This window comes from Nelumbo nucifera, chromosome 5 (genome assembly GCF_055504915.1).
Source record: "Nelumbo nucifera cultivar China Antique chromosome 5, China Antique-T2T, whole genome shotgun sequence".
NCBI classification, from domain to species: domain Eukaryota; kingdom Viridiplantae; phylum Streptophyta; class Magnoliopsida; order Proteales; family Nelumbonaceae; genus Nelumbo; species Nelumbo nucifera.
In genome coordinates, this window is record NC_142653.1 from 20,905,346 (window position 1) to 20,927,409 (window position 22,064).

At 35.9% G+C, this 22,064-nt stretch overlaps 1 protein-coding gene and 1 non-coding gene across 4 annotated transcripts; one reads left to right on the forward strand and one right to left on the reverse strand.

The window, feature by feature from the left end:
- Positions 1–4,519: 4,519 nt before the first annotated feature.
- TRNAI-UAU (transfer RNA isoleucine (anticodon UAU)) lies at positions 4,520–4,593 on the reverse strand. The gene has a single exon. It is a non-coding gene; the product is annotated as a tRNA-Ile (tRNA).
- A 103-nt stretch (positions 4,594–4,696) lies between these two features.
- LOC104595692 (S-adenosyl-L-methionine-dependent methyltransferases superfamily protein) lies at positions 4,697–14,442 on the forward strand. 3 transcript variants are annotated; one of them, XM_010256547.3, is made up of 9 exons: positions 4,708–5,016; positions 5,125–6,141; positions 6,222–6,371; positions 11,723–11,993; positions 12,087–12,179; positions 12,469–12,643; positions 13,100–13,342; positions 13,494–13,688; positions 14,034–14,442. In XM_010256547.3, exons 2-9 carry the CDS (start codon positions 5,302–5,304, stop codon positions 14,230–14,232), a joined length of 2,166 nt encoding a protein of 721 aa, XP_010254849.1. In that variant the 5' UTR covers positions 4,708–5,016; positions 5,125–5,301; the 3' UTR covers positions 14,233–14,442. The 3 variants fall into 3 exon arrangements, with proteins under 3 accessions (XP_088744181.1, XP_088744182.1, XP_010254849.1); XM_088888055.1 differs by having other exon boundaries at positions 4,697–6,141; XM_088888056.1 differs by having other exon boundaries at positions 4,703–6,141; positions 11,723–11,960.
- The last annotated feature ends 7,622 nt before the right edge of the window (positions 14,443–22,064 follow it).

The following is a 22,064-nucleotide window of genomic DNA, read 5'->3' on the forward strand; positions in this document are numbered from 1 at the left end:
TGTAGTAGGGTTAGAGGCTAATCAATTGTCATTATGTATGTGTACACAAGAAAGGGAAAGGGATAATTTTGGAGAGGTTAGAGGCTTAGAGCCTGAGTTGAGTAGCAAAAGTCATGCTGCCATGGGTCCATGGCCATCCATCTTAAAGTCAGATCAGTTGGGTTAGTAAATGGCAAGAATGTAGCCCTTTGCAGTGTAAAAGCTCCAGCCATATTGGATATGGTTTTGTACAACCATTCATTCTGGCTGTGGAGTTTCTCTTTGTCCTGTCACTCAATCTTGATAAAACATTGCAATCCAGCAACTCAGATTATATTTAGTATCATTGTCACTTTTATTTATCCAGCAACGCTTTGTATTGGTTAATACAAAATTTTGAGAAATTGTCTAGCTGATGTTTCTACTAAAAAAATATATACATTAGATTAAGTGTTGGCATTTTGAATAGGAACACCAAGTTTGACATTTCCTAAAGAAGCAGCAGTGATATCCAATGTTGTATTGATAATTCAATGTCTTTGTGGTAGAAAAAAAATATATTCCCATAAAATTTGTATTCATCATCTTAAAATATTTTAAGTAGAAGTAATAATGGTACCAAATACAACCTTAGCCTAAAAAATATAGGCTAATGCCCTATTGGCTTTTCAGTTATAGCTTTAACGGTTTAAACACAGATTACAAGAAACTCATTTTATATGCAGTTCGACATTGAATCTAGACATTGCAGCTGTAGAAACTTGACAGAAATTCTCATCTGAAAAGCTCCTGCAATCAAATTGAGCTAAAACGAATGGCAATAAATGTTCATTGAGTAAATAGATGGCAAAAGGAAGCAATGCAGACAATCCGATTAGAAAAATCAGCTGTGAAATAACCCAGAGAGGACTTGTGTTGGGATATAATCATATAAATAAAATTAAATCTTTGTTCTTTATGGTTAAGGGTATCGTGAATACTTATGTTTTAAAATTAAGCCTTGCAAATTTTCTGTAAAAGGCTTCTGTTACAATTAGGGGCGTCAATTGGATTGGATTTGGTCCAATCTGATCCAGTCGAATGTGAATCCATTACAAATGGACCGGATCCAATCCAATAAATATTTTAGACCATTTTGGGCCGGTTTAATTTAATGTCTGGACCGTCCAATCTGTTCAAATTCGTTTTAACTTAGATTGGTTTCAACCCAAACTCAGTACATTGACACCTATATTCTTATCTTATACTAATTGATCAGATATTGACTTAATCCAACTCAATCCAATATAAATTTATTACGGACGGACCAGGTCCAATTCAATCTAATAAATATTTTGAATTGGATTGGTCCAATCCAATATATCTTGTTGGTCCATCCAATCTGTCCAAATTGATTTTGGACTGGATGGATCCAATCTAAAACCGGTCCATTGACACCCTTAGTTACCATTTTTTGGAGAGGAGGACAACCCCTATTGCTGATCAAAGCCTATTGCATTTGATTGATTTAGAAATTACATTTGCCTAACAGATTCAGATTATTCATGTGAAGCGTTTGTAGGCGCTTCATCTGAGATGAGGAATATTTATATTGGGATGGGAATCATTACTGAGAATAAATGTAGTTTCTGGAATGAAGCATCTGAGTGCATTTGGAATGCTTTCAGAGAATTAATTCTGATGAATTTTGTGATTCTAAGAATCACTTTTAAGTTAGAATTTATGTAAATTTTTGGAACTAATTCTTTTTCTAGGCTCAAATCTCATTCTAAGAATTGATTCTTTGAGGTTGAAAAAACAAACAGCTTCAAAAAAGGAACAATTTTTTGCTCAATGGAACTAACATTTTTCAAAAAGTGATTTATTTGAAGCAGAATTTTAACCAAACATAACCTGAATCTCCACTTCATCCCCTTGCTAAAGCAAATTTGTTTGCATATTTTTGTGATATTTGAATTCTAAGATTTTCCATTAGTTTTTTTCATCATCATCATCATCCATGCCTTATCCCAACTATATATAATCTGCTACTTGATTCCTGTTTCGCTAATCCATTGGTTTTATGTAAAATTACATCCACTGTTAAATCATTTCTTATTACTTGTACCCATATCTTTTTGTCTGCCCCTAATTCTTCTAGCTATTTCCACTGTTTCTTTCAGGAAAGTATTATGACTTGTGAGCCTATTGCAATGCTCGGATGATGATGGTACAGATGAAGAGGATCCTGCTTTCCATGTCTGTGGATTTACATCCCAATCAATTATACCCTATTTCACGATTTCCCTAAATTTATGTATTGGATTCTAAAACATACAGATACAGCTAATATAGTATGTAATAAATACTATGCCGAAATTGGATATCTTTCATACAAATGTCTGACAGAAATGAGTACCCACAAATGCAGAATTAAAATCATACTCTTTTAGTATTTTTCCAGTTTTTATTTGGTTGCAATAATTTACAGTAACACAAATGCATGGGAGTGCAAATTCTGGTTTTCTTCTACTTTATGTTTATTTTGCTTCTGATTTTATTTTACTTTATCTATACTGTAAGTAACTAGAAAAAAAAAAGCAAAATCTGAGAAAGATGTAAACAAGTTCAAAATATCAGAACGGATTGGTGCATATTGTCCTATATGTATCTCGATTTTTGAACCTACCCATACTCAGAATATAAGCTTTTTGATAGTTTTAATGCATTTGAATAAAAACAAATGTGAAACCATAGCCTTTATGTAATTTTGAAGACAACCAAGACAGACAAAATACAAGTATCGAATTTGTAAAATGATTGATGCACAAGATTTGTGTATTGCGCATCTCGATACTTTTACCCTTGAATTTAGATTTAGACTCAGTTTGAAAAGAGTATAAATGTAAATATGTACAGTATAAATACATACAAAATAATATAAAATATAAGGTTTTGTATTCTACATATTTGTATTTATATTCCTTTCAAATTAAGTCTTAAGTTTTCATTCACAACATTTGCACTCCATGCTTAATGCAAATGAACTTTTTTTTTTTGAATTTTAATGAGCAGCTTGAAAGCATTTTTCTCTTTGATGACGATGACCTTTCACTTTCTATACCAATAGAAATGTCAACAACTTTTCATACTATAACATAGAAACGGTGACAAAAAAAACTGTCTATAAACTATAATTATGGGGTGGGCCTCAAAGATACTTGATTTCTTCTTTCTTAATAATGGGTTTCAAAGTATTTCCTCACTATCTTTATCTGCCTAATTTGACATTGGCTACCGTTTGGTTTCTTGTTTGCTTGCTTGGTTATAGTACCTTCATTTTTTTTTTTATTTGGTTACAATGATCAATTGGTTTTTGAAATATGATCTTAAATGTTTTTGTCTTGTTGGAAAGAGTTTTGACCAATCAAAACCCACCCATGAATTTTGACAAATGACACTTGATTCGCTACCACGCTTATGATTTTAATTTATTATTCAGTTGTTTTTCCAAATCATATCTTTTCCATATCATAGTCGAACCCAATCTATTAATTGAGTAAAGCTAATGGTTTTATTCAGAAATTGATGGTCTTAATCAATGGGTACGTACGTTGCAGGCCTTGAGCCATTGAAAAAAGAATATACTTGATTATAGTGTATTAAGTCCTCAATGGCACACTGAGTTGATCGTTGTAGCATAGATCTGGGATCAAATCCTGCTGCCACTAGGGTTGAGGGGTTAAGGGGATAGGAAAAAAAATAATTATTTAAAATATTTTATAAAAAATAAAAAATTCAAACATGAAGCTACTTAGACTTGCCCACAATGGGACATCTTTGACACCAATCTAAATCTCTTCAAACCCATATGTATGATATGATATGATATGCACTAATACATTAAATACCTTGACCCTTGCTTCATTTTTATAGTATTTTCTAAAAGAATATTTTTATTACTATGATCATAGAAACAATAAAAAAACCTAAGGCTCAGTTTGGAAGGAATATAAATACAAATACGTACAGTACAAATACATATAAAATGATACAAAATACAATGATTTGCACTCTACATATTTATATTTGTACTTCTTTAAAACTGAACCTTTGGAAAGAATACAAATACATATAAAATAATACAAAATACAAAACTTTGCACTCTACATATTTGTACTTTCTAAAACAAAGCCTAAGGCCGTGTTTGGTTGCAGTGCGATTTTATTTGCACTAATACAAATGCATGGGAGTACAAATGTAAAAAATGCAACTTATGGTTTAATTTTGTTTTTGATTTCACTTTATTCTGTTTCATGTCTTAATTTACTTCATTTATACTACAATCAGACAAAATAAGCTAAAATTTGAAACAACAATAAGTCAGAATCTACACTCAAATCATTTACACTGACATAATTTTGTATCAGTACAAATTTATTTGCATTTTAACCAGACATAGCCTAAGGGATGGTCGCCGTCGTATAAGGTTTTGAAATGGTTCACGTCAGTTGTGTTTTTCGTAGACAGCTATTGTTTTTGGAGCAAAATAAAATAACGATGGTCCCGGCGAGGCTCGAACTCGCGACCTTCGGCTCATAAGACCAACGCTCTAACCAACTGAGCTACGGGACCGAGCTATTCTGTTTCGTATATAATATAGAAAGGCTTAGCTACGATACCGGAGGAACATAATACAACCATCATTTCTAATGTATGAAATTAAAAAGAAAAAATTGTTCACTTTTTTGCTACGTTTTCGCCGATTGCCGGGGTCCGAAGTGGACTTTCCGTCTACCTGAGAGGAAAATTCGTTGGCCCGACAATGTGATCTGAACCTTCCTGTGGTTTTTGTTTCTAACTTATTCCTGAACAGATTCAGTTGCCTGCCTTTCCTTCTTTAACTTTTAATCTTTGCTACCTTAATATGATAATCAAAAATAAAGTTTTTGGTATAGAAAAAAGATGCAGGCGGTATATGAGACTTAACAGTTGCAGCTGCAGCTCTTCTTTACTGAATTTTCCAATCTTGGTACTCAAAATTTCTGCCCCATAGAGGTATATGCTACTTATTTCTTATTCTGCAATGAATGGTGATTTCTTCATCTCTATTGTAGAAACTGGAAAGCTTTGTGTTTGCTGAGTTCTGTCAACTTTTGTCTCCAGATGCTGTTTTACTCCATCTGGGTTGAAAGGATTTCTTTGTTGCAGAGGAAAATCTAGCTTTGTCTTTGTACATCTTCTTATCGTGTAGTTCTATTTCCTCTGCATATGAGTGTAGATCTTGTCCTCTATTCCTGTTAAAAAATTTGGTTCGTTTATTACCGGTTTATCCGTGTTAAAATGGTGCTAGCGCGGTTTGCTCGCCACGCCAAACGCCCACATGGTTTCTGCACGAAAATGGTGGCAGTCACCTTTCTGGGTCTGATTTTTATTTTTGTTTGGTCTGCATTTTCGTCTTCCTCAACTTCTGTTACCTCTCAAAGGAGTAGCTTTGGTGACATATCAGAGCCCGTTTCAGTATATGATAAGGGAAGAAATTCTGGAACGCAGCCAAAGAAGAATGAGCCAGGTAAAAGTGAAGTGCCCAGAGGTGATAAGAAGGTGGAGTCTGATACCGGAGATAAGGATGATAAAAAGGGAAATGGATCTATACCCGATAATAATATTGATGTCAGGAACAACGATGGGAAAGATGCATTGAATCCAAAAAGAGAGGAAATTGATCCAAAAGAAGCAGAGGTGTTAGCAAGGAATGCTACCCACAGACCAGATGGACTTGAGACAGAGGAGCCGCAAAAGGAGGAGGAAGGAGATGAACAAGAAGAAGATAAAGAAGCAGTCAATGGAGATACTGAAGAAAGTATAGATTCAAATGCTTCAGGTGAAGAGGAAACTAAAGAGAAAATGGAGGATGAAGATGCTGGATCAAAAGTTCCAGGAAATAAGAAAAAGAAGATGGGACCTCTATTTGATTCAAGAGCCAAATACACTTGGAAATTGTGTAATGTAAGAAGCAAGCAGAATTATATCCCATGTCTTGACATTGAAAGCACCACAGGGAAACTACAAAGCTATCGACATCGGGAAAGGAGTTGCCCCAGGACACCTCCTATGTGTCTTGTTCCTCTTCCCCATGATGGTTATGTGTCTCCAGTACGATGGCCAGAGAGCAAATCAAAGGTAATACCCGGATGAATCTTCATAGTCTTTAAAGCCCAGCAACTGATCACCTACTCTTGATAATATTCTATGGTTTGCAGATACAATATAGGAATGTTGCACACCCCAAACTTGCTGCATTCATCAAGACGAAAAACTGGATCATTCAGTCTGAAGAATATCTTAATTTCCCTCAAAATCAGTCTGAGTTCAGTGGTGGAGTTCTTAACTACATTGAAGCCATTGAAGAGGTAAGTGTTTCACCTTATCTTACAAGAATTCTATAGGTTTATTCCTCACTTCTGAAACCCCAGTTGTTTCATTCTTATGGATTTTACCTGGAAAAAGAAAAACATAAAAGTTTTGCAAAACAAAGGCTTGCCAGTAATTCTTTTTTTGATTGGTAGCCGTTTACTTTTTTGAATTATATTAAAAAAGATGATTAATATGTACAAATATAATTTGCTAAGCACCCCAAAACATGTAGTGGCCTTGTTCCACAAAACAGTTGAACCCCATTCACTCCTTGCTCACTAAGGCCCCCCAGTAATATACAAGTAGCTATGTTCAATAACTAAAAACTTGCATATTATCCTCTTTTGTTTTCCCTGTATGTGTGCAGAGCCTTGGGGGGGGGGGGGATAGGCAATAGAGAAACTTATTATGAACGGGAAAACACATATATTTTTTTTCTGTTAGATAATTTCTGATTTTTAGCAGTATAAAGTGGACAATTTATTGGTAAATATAGTGTACTCTTGACCAAAAAAAAAAAAAAGAAAAAGAACGAGGAGAAATGAAAAGAGAAGAGAAAAATATATGAAAAAGGGAATGAGAATGAAAGATCCCAAAGGAAAGTAAAGTGCTGTTCACAATAAACAAAACTATGGTGGTCTACTCCCTAAAATAGTTACCAAAATTTCCCGTAATCTTTACAATTAAGCTCCTTGTATTCCTTCAAATTCAGCACTAAGGCCCAATTAATCTGCATAGTGCAAAAACTCAGAGAATTCTTGGAAATATTTGTTAGGAATTATAAAAAATTCTTCTATTTTTCTCTCTTCTAAATTCTCAGAAAGTGACAACAGCTAACCGTGATTTACAATATGTGTAGCCTTTACTTTCTTCCTTGAGGGTAAGGGAACATGCCAAGCGAGTGTTTCATGCCTATTTTTCTCTCTTCTAAATTCTCAGAAAGTGACAACAGCTAACCATGATTTACAATATGTGTAGCCTTTACTTTCTTCCTTGAGGGTAAGGGCATGCCAAGCGAGTGTTTCATGCCTATTTTTCTCTCTTCTAAATTCTCAGAAAGTGACAACAGTTAACCAAGATTTGCAATATATGTAGCCTTTACTTTCTTCCTTGAGGGTCAGGGAACATGCCAAGTGAGTGTTTCAAGTCTATGTGAGAAAATTCAATGTACACCAAAAAACTGGGAGAAAGAAACTCCAAATATCTCTAACTATAAGAGAAAGAAGAAGCAGCCAACTCCTATTCTTCTCTTTTGCTGCTCAATGCTCATAAAAACCTGTTTGCATTTGGAAACCCCACTTCTCTAGATTGTTGTTCTCAAGAACACTGTGTAAAGCAGCAATTTATTCAAAAGACCTGCTCTCTAGGAAGATGGGTCCATGCCCAATGGGATTCTTCAAATCTTACTGAAATTTCTGTGAGCTTCTAGTCAACATGTAATAGAACAAGCAATCCAAGATAAAAATGGAACTTTTGAATTGCCTGACTATACCTCCAGCATCAACTTGTTATTCTGTGCCATGAAGTATTCATTATAGTTCAGTCCTTGAAAGGCCATGGAATCTTGGACAAAATTGATTGGCTTCCTGATCCTGACATCAGGACAATCACCTATAGAAACCTCATTCAACTGCATGTCCTGCTTTTACAACAATCTATATATTCATGGTAAACCTTCATAATATCTTTTCAAATACTTTTATGAAATGAAAACAAGTCAAGGATTCATCCAAGATTGTTACTTCATTCTTTTGACAATTAAGCTGACTCTGCTGATCCATGTCTCATTGTCTCCATAATCATTTCCCAACAAAAACAAGTCCAAGCAATTAAAATATGCATCTTGTCATTGGCAAACTTGGTATATAAAGGAATGAGATTGGGTTCAGTGGTTTTGGGGGACAGTGATTCAAATTCTAGAGTTTGGGTTCTCAACCAGTCAGGGTCCTTCTCTTGCAAATCCTTTCTGAATTCCCTTGTTGCTACCTCCTCCCCTCTTTTTTTCCCTGTCAAGAAGGTCTGGTGTCAGCCCATCCCTCCTAAAGTCAGTGCTTTCTGTTGGGAAGTGTTCCATGGTTCCATTAACACTTGTGATCTACTTCAGAAAAAAAGACCAAAATGATGTTTGTCCCAAACTGGTGCTCCTTATGTAAGCTACACAGTGAGACTGCATTTCATCTTCTAATTTCCTGTCCTTTTGCTAACTTCATTTGGGAGTGGTTTTCCTCTCTGTTTGGGGAACAATTGGGTGAAAACACTAAAGTTGTTTGCTGACTTTAAGACAGAAAATATTTTCAGATCTTGGGGAACAATTGGGTGAAAACACTAAAGTTGTTTGCTGACTTTAAGACAGAACATTTTTTCAGATCTTGGGAAACAATTGCTAACACTGCTTCTAGAAAATCTAAAACAAATGAGGTCTGGTCCCCTCCAGTGGCTGGATGGAGGAAATTAAACTTTGATGGTAGCTGGATGGGAAGTCCTGGCCCATCAGGTATTGGTGGGGTGACAAGGCAAGAGAATGGGAATATTTTAGCCATGTACTCAGGTCCTATTCAGCATGGTGATGTGGTGAGCTCAGAATTGATGGCAGCAGTGTATGGTGTTGAAAAAGCCTAAGAAATGGGGATTAACGGTTTGATTATTGAAGGGGACTCAAAGATTGTTGTAAACTGTCTTAAAAAGGGGGAAGGAGTAATATGGAAGCTAAGAAATGAACTCAGGCATTTCAAGCAGATATCTAAAGACATGTTGATACAAGTTAAATGGGTTAGGAGATCAGCTAACAGTATGGCTGATGGACTAGCTAAACAAGGGATTCAAAGAAAATCTATATTCTGGGCTGGTTTGTAATTAGTGGTTTTTTTTTCTTTTTCTTTTTCGGGATTCTCCTTCTGCTCACAACTTCTTGTTATATATATATATATATTTAATTTAATCAATAAATAAATTCTGAGTTGCTGATCACTATATATATATATATATATCCATGTTAAAAGCTAGAGTCAAGTTGGAAAAGCTAAATAAAAAAATATCCATGTTAAAAACTCATTTTTAATGCAGACTGTCAAGAAGAGTAAGATGTCAACCATACCAACTTAGGTAGGATAGCGTTAAAGCATTTCTTAAATTTTGAGGGCTCCTGTTCCAAGGGCTCATGCTTGATGCGTTGGAAGTTCTTCAAATCAGGTACCCAATTTACACCTCTAGCATTAATTGTCAAGGCATGTAATGCAAGTGATTTTAGTGACAATAGAGCCCTTAGTCACCTAGGAGATGGAATTTGACAAAGGAAAAAAAAAGCTAAATTCTGGGTTAGTTCCCCTGTTTCATATACCAACCAACTTGTGCGTAAATTGAAAATGACCAGTGTTCTTTACTAAATAACAATGAATTTCATATAAAAACATGGTAAATAAATCATCACATACAATATAATCTTTCTTCTCCTTGTTTTTGGGAGCTTGTTTTGTACTCTCTTGGACTGCTATACACGTGTGTGGGCAGTGTGGAATATTTGTTTTAATGAAATGTCTCTGTTATTTGTCAGAAAAAAATTACAATATAATAAGCATTTAAGAGTAATTTCTTGTTGAAAAATTATTAGCAACCAAATAAGGGTTTAGTTTTTTACTAGTAAAAGATTTATGAGAGAGAGAGAGAGAGTTGAAAAAAAAACAAATTAATTGTTAGTGACCCTATTCAATTTACTGCAGAAAAAAAGAAGAGGCCCTCTGAAGCTCAGTTTAGCCTTTGCCTGGGTGACACACCTGGACAACTAATAATACATGGTATATGATAGGATTCATGAACTACATATTAATAAGATGCGCCTACAGAAATAATATTATAATAAGGCGCTTGCCTTTTAATTTTTATCACCTAGGCAGTTGCCTTATTGCCTAGATTGGTTCCATGTTGCCTGGGCAATGCCTTGACAAACTATGCCATCAGCCTCAGTGGAGTCACCCACTCACACCAACCAATGACTAAAATGCACGTGCCTCACAGAACCAATTGTTTTTCAACTTGAGCCTAGTTCCATTTTCTTAGGTCAATTTCACTATACAGCGATGACTAGGACTCTGCTCCCAAATTTAGGTGTCTTTACTGGAAACTATATGCAAAGTGAGGACTTAATTTAAAAAACTTTGCTTTTACGGATAATGGTGGTAGTGTTTGAGAGTTTATTCTAGAAATTCCTAATATTTCTTCCTTTCCAGATGCTGCTTACACTCACAGAAGGAGAATGTTTCTGAAGCCAAAAAATCGTGTACTGACAGGATCTGCATACAAAGTATAATCTTTCATGGAGATCACCCAATAGAGCCTAAAATATTGGGAGTGTCCCACAACAACCTATCCTCTTTTAAGCATATATAGAGATGATATATTGATGCTAATTAAGAAAAAGAATATTTACGTATTGACTTGTCAACCTTCTGCTACCCCTTGGTAACCCTGTATGTCAAAAACTCAAGCTGATGCATAGCATACAAACTGGATAGGGACACTAGATTTGCAGCTTCTAATGGAGGTGTTATATGATCAATAAAAATAATGGAAGGTGTTACATTGAAGGAAGAGAAATGAAGAGAGGAGAAAAGGTGCAAGTATAACCACCCTAATCCTAGCCTATTGGTGCCTAACAAGCAAAATGAAGGAATGATATTCATAAAAAAATAAAGGGAACGATGGTTCCTACAGACTACAGTTGGAGAAAAATCTCTTTTCAAGGAGAGTGAAGAGTTGTAGTTCAAAATTGATTCCTTCATTGAAAAGGAAACAAAATGCTAGATAGCTTCTTATATGTACAGCTGAAGTCTCTGTAGGTGAACAAACCCTAACTTCTACAACAAACCACCCTCTAAGGGAACAAAAAAGGAAAAGAAATAGAAAGTACATTCTAATCTTTTGGACTCATCATCATCCAAGCCATATCCCAACTATATGGGATTGGCAACATGAATCCTGTTTTTCCATTCTGTTCTGTTTAATGCCATATGGATTGGTGTGTTGGCCTAGTCTGGCATGTATATGGATTGGTCCTATATGCTTAGCTATATGAAGATTAGGTTACAAATGAACGAATTCCCAGTATTTGTTCATGGTTTGGTTGAGTAAATAAATAACCTCTACTTCCTGGATTGATAGCTGTTTAGTAACATTCTGCTATCAATGACTGGAGCCTGCCAATCCCATATGTCCAGTTTTCTGACAGTCAGCCAAGTTCCTTAAAATTGATCATATGACTGCCAACATGATTCTCTTCAACTAACTTTTCTGGTCTTTTTAAATTCCATCTCCATTATGAACTTGTGTTTTAACATTTATTTTGCGTCAATAGATGGTACCAGACATTGAATGGGGAAAGAATATTCGCACAGTTTTGGACATCGGATGCACAGATTCGAGCTTTGTGGCTGCTCTCCTTGACAAGGAAGTATTAATTTTATCATTGGGATTGAGAAATGACCAGGCAGACTTGGCACAAGTTGCCCTTGAACGTGGTTTCCCTGCAGTCGTGAGCCCCTTTGGAACAAGAAGGCTTCCTTTCCCTAGCGGTGTTTTTGATGCTATTCACTGTGGGAGATGCAACATACCTTGGCATTCCAATGGTTTGTTTCAATTTTTCTATTTCTCTAATAGTGGTTATATTTTCATAATGTACTGTTTATTTTGATATATTTTTATGCATCTCTCTTATACAGGGGGGAAGCTCCTTCTGGAGATGAACAGGATACTGCGGCCTGCAGGATATTTTATTTTGTCAACTGAACATGACAATATTGAAGAAGAAGAAGGTGTGGGCTCAATCAATGTTTAAATTTTACCTGAGTGCTGCATGAATTGTAAATTTGTATATATTGAAGGCCATTCTTTTCTATAACTTTTCTGGTTGTTTCTTGTCCAAGACATGACACAAAGATAGAAACTCTAGTTGATTATAGGCTGGAAAGGCCTACAGGAACATATAGAATGACAACCTTTCCTTTGCAGTTACAAAAGTCTATACTCGAATTAGTTTCATTTCATACAAATTTACAGTTTATGTTGGCTTCTGTCCCTGCTTGACGATATCTTTTTATTCAGCTATGTCCACATTGATGGCATCTATCTGTTGGAATATCCTGGCTCATAAAACTGATGAGATGAATGAAGTGGCTGTTAAAATATATCAGAAACCAGAATCAAATGATATATATGAGTTGAGAAGAAAAAAGAACCCTCCTATATGCAAAGAAGATGAGAACCCTGATGCTGCCTGGTAAGTTGGAATAATATCATCATTATTTATATCTTTCTTTTCCAGCATGCATCATCTATGTTATATATACCTGGAGTTTGTGATTTGATTCGTGAATTAAAGAAGTGTTGTTTTTGTTCCTTTTAATAAGACCTGAGGAGCAGAGAGAAAATCTACCACTTTGATGTATGGAATGAAGATTCCACCTTAGTATCATTAGCACTGGGACCTTGCATGTGGGCATTTCTGTTTACTAGACTTGTCAATGCTTATCAAAAAAAAAAAAAAAAGGAAGAAAAGAAAAGAAAATCGTCAATGCCCCTACTTTGTGAACTATATTTCTGGTGGAGACTACACTTCTGTCATAGTCACTGGTTATGGAGTCATATCCCATCTTTCCCCTTCCTAATTTCATGTCCTTTCTTCATGAAAGTAAATGCATTTCCTTTAATTTTTCTTCTAATTTCTTTTCAACAGGTATGTGCCAATTAAAACTTGTGTGCATACTATTCCAGCTGCCATTGAACAACGTGGTGCTGAGTGGCCAGAGGAATGGCCCAAGAGGCTTGAAAATTTTCCTGATTGGTTGAACTATAGAGATAAAGTGATTTCTGATGCAGAGCACTGGAAGGCTATTGTAAACAAGTCCTATCTCAATGGCTTGGGTATTGACTGGTCAAATGTCCGGAATGTAATGGACATGAAATCCATCTATGGAGGGTATGTTGAGAGAACTACTGGCTCAATTTATGCTCCTGTGACATGTAAATTTTGCCTTATGTTAGATGGTACTTCATTTTTTTTAGTTCTTATAAAGCCCATATACATATATCTAATAGAAAATAAAACTTTAATATGTGTCACCATACAGATTTGCAGCAGCTTTGGCACAACAGAAGGTTTGGGTGATGAACGTGGTCCCAGTTCATGCTCCAGATACACTTCCAATCGTTTATGAGCGTGGACTTATGGGAATATACCATGATTGGTGTGAGGCTTTTGGAACTTACCCAAGGTCGTATGACCTTCTCCATGCAGATCATCTTTTCTCACGGCTTAAAAAGAGGTTTGGAGAACAAGCTTGCTCTTAGTTTGTTCTTTGTTTGCACATTTTCTTTTACCATATCACTTCTTGAAATTGGGCTGCAATTTTATCCCAATGCTTAATTGTTGAGGCAAGAAGTGGCATGTCAGATAGACCATTTGGATCAATTGGCATGCTATCTATTCTTGAGGAAGATGGTTTTCACAATTGTTCTTGAGGAAGATGCTCTCTCTCTCTCTCTCTCTCTCACACACACACACACACACACACACACATTGTAAGGTCTTATCTTGATACAATAAGGTGATATTCCTATGTGTAATATGATGCAAATCTGATCATTCTTGACACTTACCGGTTTTGCAGGTGTAAGCAGCCTGTAGGGATTGTTGTTGAGATGGACAGAATACTAAGACCTGGTGGTTGGACAATTATCCGTGATAAAGTGCAGATACTAGAACATCTAGAGGTGATACTGAGAAGTTTACACTGGGAGATTAGAATGACATATGCCCAGGATAAGGAGGGCATAATGTGCGCACAGAAAACCATGTGGCGGCCATAAAATTTCACGTGATCAGTTGCTGTTGTACCACAAATATGTCTATGTCCACTAGAAGGGGGAAACCCATATAGCTTTTCTTCTTCCACTCGATTTTTGTGCCACATAATCAGGGTAATGTTCCTTGAATCAAGATGGGGGATACAGAAGTTTCTCTTCATATTCTACTTTGTTCACATTGATGGGTGCAAGGAATTCCCCTTTTCTTTTTCATTGCTTTCATTTTTAAGTAATCTTTCTTTCTTTTTTGCTTCTCTCCCTTCCTTGTAAGCATTAGACAGCTTACAGCTGCCAATCCACCTGTGCCCTGGTGGTTGAAGCATCCATTCGCCCGCCTGCAGCAGCTAGAAGGTCTGTGATTCTAGACTGAGACAAGGGAAATGACTTGATTTGCTAAGCTCTAGTGTAAATGGTTAGGGCCATATTAGTAACCTAATGCTTTCTTCTTTGATCAAGTGCAAGTAGCGTCTTACCGGTTGTCTGGGGTTAAGCAGATCCTTGATGTTGTTTCTCATGTCTCTCTATTCATGAACAAGAAAATACAAGGGAAAAAAGAGGTATATCCCCTGAAACCTATTAGTGGTTTTATTTTAGGGTCAGTTATTAGAACACCCCTTTTAGTTTCAAAGATTTACTTAAACCTACCTCATAATTTGCAACCTATTTACTTGATCAGCCTTTCATTAAGAAGTGTTTGTTTTGCCATTTGAAGATAGTAGCATGATCACCTAAATTGAGTTGAAAATGTTCAAGGGCATGGACTCATGATTGTTTATTCCAAAAGTACCCTTAACACTTCTTCATACAAAAAATAAAATTGACCAAATAAAGTGGTTGCTTGTGTCTTGTTAGGGGCAAAATTGGTACTTTAATTTTTATTTTATTTTCATTAAATTTATTCAAATGGACATTAGGGCCAAAATTGTCATTTTCACTATTATCTAATAGAAGGCCAATTAAGTAAATCCATTGTAAACTATAGGATAGGTTTTAATAAATCCATAAAACTATAGGGGTTGTTCTAGTAAATGAACTTGTATTTTATTTTGGCAAAAATTAATATGTTAATAGGGTCAACCATAAAGACTATTAATCTATTATATTAATAATATAAGTGGGGGACTTTGAGGTGAGGCATAGGGACCAAGGCTCCCTTGGGCCCCTTATCTCTGCCCCTCACAACAAGCAATAAAACCCTGTCTAGGGCAAGTGTTGCACGATTGTCATTTTTGGAGTGCGAATTGTCACTAAGGCTGTGTTTGGTTGCCATGCAAGTAAATTTGCATTGGAACCGACCTTGATGGTGCCAAATTTGCCTTGAAATAAACTTCAAAATACTTTTGAGGATGTGAAGATTTGAACCCAAGCAATCATGGTTACAAAGGCCATGGTCTCACTTGACCATTGAGTTATTTAAGTGATTAGATCATTTGTTTTCATTTTAATATTTGAATGTGTATAACACGTAATATAACGGATAATATTTACAAAATTTAAATTATAATGATAGGTTTTGAACCATATATTAATATATTATGATAATCTATATATCAAAATACTCAATTTAATAAACAAAGATGATATAAGTTTTAAACTATATATTATATTTATTGAAAAACAAGTTTTTAAAGAATATGTCATTTTTTTTTTTGAAATGGGAGATTAAAGAAAGAACAGGTTTCATGGGTAAACCCTAGAATCGACCTCGAAACCGCCAAGGATAGAATTGGCCTTGGAACTGACCTTCACAGGGTAGGTTTTGGTTCCAAAAACCTAGAACCAACCCATTCAGGGTAAGTTCTAGGTTCTACTATGGAACCAAACCAAACTGACCCATGTTCACCCCTAATGTCGGGTAAAGAGAATTAGGGTTTGGGGATCTTTTTTTTACTAGATGGAGTGAGATTCTCATTCCCAAGGGGAATCCAAAATGGCCATTCCCTCAAATGTGAGACTAGAATGGGCCATTGCAACCTAATTCTAGACCCCTATTCTTGTGAACCAAATAAACCCTAAAAAGTCTTCTTAATATAAGTAATCATTTCTTGCCTAATCTAATGTATGTCAATGCACTCAAACAGGAACACAAACACACACATATATATAGGACTGACCTAAACTTGTATATCAAGTCCAAATTGTAGACAAAAATTTGCACACTTTTTTCATTAATTCGTATGCATATAAAAAGCAAGTAAAAAAAGTTTGCACACTTTTTTCTGGAGCCCCTTACCAAATTTAAGTTCCATCCCATACATGGCAACTGGCAATAGTTTGCTTGCTCGTGAAGAAGTATAAAAAGTAAAGAGGACATTGAAGACCGAAGAGGCTATTAACTATTATTAAGAGGAGGGACAAGACAGAAAGGAATTTTTGAAAATTGAAGAGGCTATTAATGCCACATAAGTGTTAAGAGAAATTCTTGAGTCAAGACATTTATCACACTGTCTGTATAGAAAATTCATGTAGGGTGTTCCCCTTTAAATAAACATCAAATTGATGTTTTTGGCTCTACAAAAGAAACACATTATCATCGGTGTTTGGGATTTGCTACACACGAGCTGTTATTACATTTTTAATCACGAAATATTACAGTTGCGCATTAAGAATATCTCCCTTGTCATTAATGGGGAGATGTTATCAATGCACGACCGTGGTGCTCTGTGGGGAGGTATGCGAGAACAATTAGTGGGTAGCAGATCTCGAGTGGTCCTTTTGGCTTTGACTGATTGGTAAAATTTCCTAGCTGTAGCCGAGTGTTGGAATTGCATCCCACCAGCACTAGAATTTGGGGGTTCATGGGCTTGGGGATACTTGGAGAAAAAAACACATCAACCTTTATCAATTTAATAATACACAAACATTCTTAAGGACAAATTGGCATGAAATATGATGCTTGTAGTTCAAGTCTAGAGGGTATTATCTCAATCCAAAGTACTTCATGTTGAAATAGCAAATACCAAACACAACCCTGAGTCCTTAAGTATTTATGCTCCTCTTTACGTGTTATTCACCCCATTGTGCCTGCAAGGTGAGACACAATGCTAATGGTGCCGGATCTCTGGCTCCCTACCTCCTAATACACCTACACTACACATGTGATGGGACACCTGTCACAGGAAGTACAAGTGCCAAAATATTCATTTCTGCACTCAGTACTAGGCCTGGAGATGATTAACAGAAACGAAAAAGAAAATAGACATAAGAGAAGAGAGAGAGAGAGAAGCCCTAGAATTAAGAATTAATCAGAACAATCCTTCTGTCCTCCACTCCTCCCTCTGTAAATAAATCAAGTAGACATAAGAAATGGGAGAGAGAATAGCAGAAAAACCAGAGTAAAAAGCAGGAACAGAGAAAAGATGAAAGAGAATTTGAAACTTAAAAGTCCATCATCTGCTGCTCTTGTGAGGCTGGCCTTTTCTTCTTCCTCGGCTCTGGCTCTTAAGAGGTTCCTTTGACTTACTTACGTCGGATTGTGCTTCTTTTGCAGCACCCAACGAAGACAACGACGAATGAGATTCAATTGCCCTCTGCTGCTCCTTCTCTTCTTCTCCTTCAACTTGGGTCTTCACTCTCTTAAAATCGCTCTCCTTGACGGCTGCTTCTTCTTCTTTTGCTTTTGGTTGCTTTTCCTGTTCACTTCCCGTCTTCTCCACGGTTTTGCGAGGTCGACCTCGCTTCCTGTGAACTTGATATTGCGGTTCTGTTGTTTCTCCGATTGATGATGCTTCTGCTATTGCCACTGCTACTTTCTTTAATTTCTTCTTGGTCTTCCTCTTCCCCATCAAAATTTCTCAATCGAATCGGAATATAAAAGAAACCCAACCGCTAGCCAAACTAACGATAGAGAATTAGAGAATCCACCCTCTGTCTCCTCCAAACCAATCACCGAAGAAGTCAAACAGAGACCTTTAACTTGCACATATTCAGAATTGAATGAACAAGGTTAAACCAAATCTTCGAACCCTAGTAAAATAAACTCTTTTTCTCCCTTTGTGACTTGCAAGAGTGCAGCAGATATCCGTCAGTCCATCACGGTGAGAAGAGAGAAGCCATATAAATGAACTCCATTTCTTGACAGTCGACACGACAAGGCCGAGAGGCGACGAAATAAAAAACTTGGAACGTAGAAAGGGGTAAAGTCAGTAACCATGGTTAAACATTAAACCATGGAATCCCCTAAAGTGGACTAGGGTTTGGTTTGTAACTGAGTAAGCCAGAGGTACGATTACCACTCGCCGGACTGACCGATTTTCTGCCTCATCAATCACCACGGACCAGGAGGTTCACCTTTGATGATCTGTGCTCCGCCCGTCTCTAACCTTTGACCAATTTTTTAATTGAAAAGATTCCCATTGATGGAAGGAAAAGGGAAAATTCCCATTGATGGAAAATTCCTGATACCCTGTCGTTTTTCTCGACTGATAATTTGGTTCTTGAACTTTAAAATGTGATAATTCAATATATATATCTAAATTTTCAAAATGTGAAAATTCAGTATTACCGTTAATTAATTCATTAATCAGTCGTTAATTAACATTTAAAAAGTAAAATTTGCCTTAAGAATGTCATTTAATTCTCTTTATCTTTCATCTAAATATTGACAATAAAATGAACAGTTCCAAATTGTAGATTTACTAACTTTTTTTATTAGAAGAGACCAGGACTTGGAATTGTTCAGTTTTTTGTCAATGCTTGGATGGTTGACAAAAAGAATTAGATGACATTTGAAATAAATTTTTTACTTTTCAAATTTTCCTTAGTGTTTGATTAATGGACTGATTAACGATACTGGATTGTCACATTTTAAAAGTTCGTGTATTAAATTATCACATTTTAAAGTTTGAGGACCAAATTGTCACTCGAGCCCAAATACAAGGTATTGATTAAAAATTTTCTCAAAGAAAAATTATCTACAAACTCACCATTTCACCAATTCTCTTGAATTTCCCATAACTTTTCAAAATTCTCCGATAACATTAATTTAACTAACAAACGTTGTTAATTTACTATTCTTTCCTTTCTTATGCTCGGCCCATTTCACAATATCTCAAAATTACCCCGTCATTCTTCAAACCAAAACCCTAATAGTTTGACCAAAAGAGAAAACCATTGCCGTTGATTCTTCCATTGTCTTAGAACGTGAAAACCATTGCCACTGAGACCTCCCTCCGACGGCAGCGATTGTCTGATTGATAGCAGGTATACCGGTTGCTTATCTGTTTCCTGTGAAGAACACATTCAACACAGAAGTATATTTAAACAGAAGCTTTCGTGTTCAAGGCAAATGAACAGAGCCGTGCCACACTATATTGATCTTTTCCAGACCAAGTACTTTGTTACATAACAGTAAAAAAATACATTTTCCTCGTAAACGTGATGGTTTTCACCGTGGAAAAGTTTACCCAGATTCAATATAGGAGGAAAACTATTTACAGAAACATTATCCTAAGTGGTTTTAACAATTTGATTAAAGACGGTTTCGGCAGACTTGATTTGATTCACTTGGTTTTCCATTAGAGCATACTAAGGAAGGTGAGGTTAAATGAGAAGAAGATGATAAAGAAGAGGTAGTTGATGAAGTCCAATTGTCCATAAGTCAAATAAACCAGTTTATGTGGATAATGTTGTCGACAGAGAAGTGCAAAGTGGGCAAGGTATTGGTAGCTTTCTTTGTAGGTGGAGAAGAGGCAGTTGGATGGATTTTTAAGGAGTTGGAATAAAAATGAAAAGATTTGCATGAAGGAGCAGATCAAATAGGTAGTGAGAGAATGGGGGTATCAGATGGAGCCATGTAGGGGATTCTGTGCTGAAAGTTTTGAGTAGCAACAACCTTGTATTTCCAATTTTCTTTTAAAGAAGTTTGTTTTACTGTAAAAAACTACCATTTAGTAATCATTCAATTCCTATTCCTTCAGTAAGTAGCTTTAGAGGTTCGTTGGACATTGAGAGCAAGAAAACTCTTCCTTGGACGTTGAGAGCAAGAAAGACTTTCAACTAGCGGGAATCTTATATATGAAAGAAGTTTGGGCGTTTAAGGGCATTTCAGTCAAAAAATTGTTTAACAAGCTGATTCACCATTCAGGGGCAGTTTGGTTATGAAACTTGCATTTAGGTTGATGCGGACAACTTGGGTCAATGAACTTTAACGGTGCTCTAACGGATTATGAGTTTTAAAAAAATAAAAATTGGCTGACATGAGGAGTTTTGAACATCTTGAAAACTTATGGTGAACTTGAGAAAATTCATGAAAAATCATGGCAAATTTTAGACAATTTCACATTCATAAATAAATAGGGAAACTTTATGGTCTTCTGCAAAGAATCTACAATCCAATCCGTATTCTCCTCTTCACATCAAGCTTCCTTCGCCAATCACGCCATGACACATCAGATTCACACAGGTGGGGTTATGTGTTAGGCTGATGTGGCATATCAGGATTGGCTAGGGTAGGGATAGAGTTTGGGGTGAACAAGTTGTCCGTTGTCATTTGTCAAAAGTTACATGTTTCTAAGACGTGATCAGATTGGATGATCGGACTATGAAAATCAGAACCGGTGGGTCCCAATGCACGTTGAGATGTATATGTGGGAGTGCTTGTGGGGCGTCAATGTGATCAGCGAATAAACATTTATTCGTGTGTGGCGGAAAAAAAAGAGCAAATAAATGCTTATTTTCAAATTAAGTACCGAAAAGGTCATCACCCGGGAGTTGGTTATTTTAAGCACTTATTCTAATTTTTTGAGACAAAATTATCCTTATCATTTTTTCAAAATCTCATCGTACATCTTCTCCATTTTAGCGGCGGAATAGGCGGCTCCAGGATGAGAGATCATTCCAGGTACATGAATCTCCTCACTTCTTTTTCTCATTTTTGGCTTTGTTTTGGACAATTCTTCATGACTATAATTATTAATTCTGCAAATATAATTATATAATTACTTATTGGTTAAGTGGTTCATCAAATACTATAACCTAGGAGTGTTCATGGTTCGGGTAATCGGTTAACCGGTTCGGTTAATTGTCGATTCGTTCCATCAATTTTTTGGTTTTTTAGTTTTTATAATATTTATTATAATATATATATATATAAATATATAATATATACAGATAATATACATAAATATATATATAAAATATATAAAAAAATATGTATATCGATCGGTTCAATTAACTGTCGGTTTTTTATATTGATTAGCCGAAATGAACTCAAATAAATATTTAAAATAAGTGAAAGTGATTTAGGAAAGATGTACTTATTCTCAAACCACTTTTTGGCCAGACATAACCTTAATCAGGATAAATCAGTAGATGAACCCACTAATAATATGAAAGAATGGTCCAACGGCAGATTCTTGGCGTTGTGATGAATGACCGACTGTGGACCCTGCACTGCATGCATGCATACTTTCTACCCTAACCTTACCCACTCTCAGCTTTATGTCTTGACCTTTCAAAACATAGCTTCCTTGGGCTGTAGTGGAACATTTCTCCAATTGCCTCCTCATATCAACAATGTGAAAATACCAAATTCATGACAGAAAAATGGGTGTTTTCCATAATGCCTCAGAAAAAGGTTCTGTCGATGAGTCGATGAATCGGGTCTGCTCCAGGTTGGAAATAGACCCGTTCTCCACCTCACTATTCGATGTACAAAACCTGCTGCGAATGTAGGGTTTGTAATCTGGATTTTCGAGTATGAACCAATAATACCTAATTACAATTGACAGCTATTCTCTACCTGTAATTTGACAATAAACTTAAATTTTTAAATCGACACATTTTGGAATTTAGACATCATCAGACGATAATAGATATTGCCCTGATAATGTTAA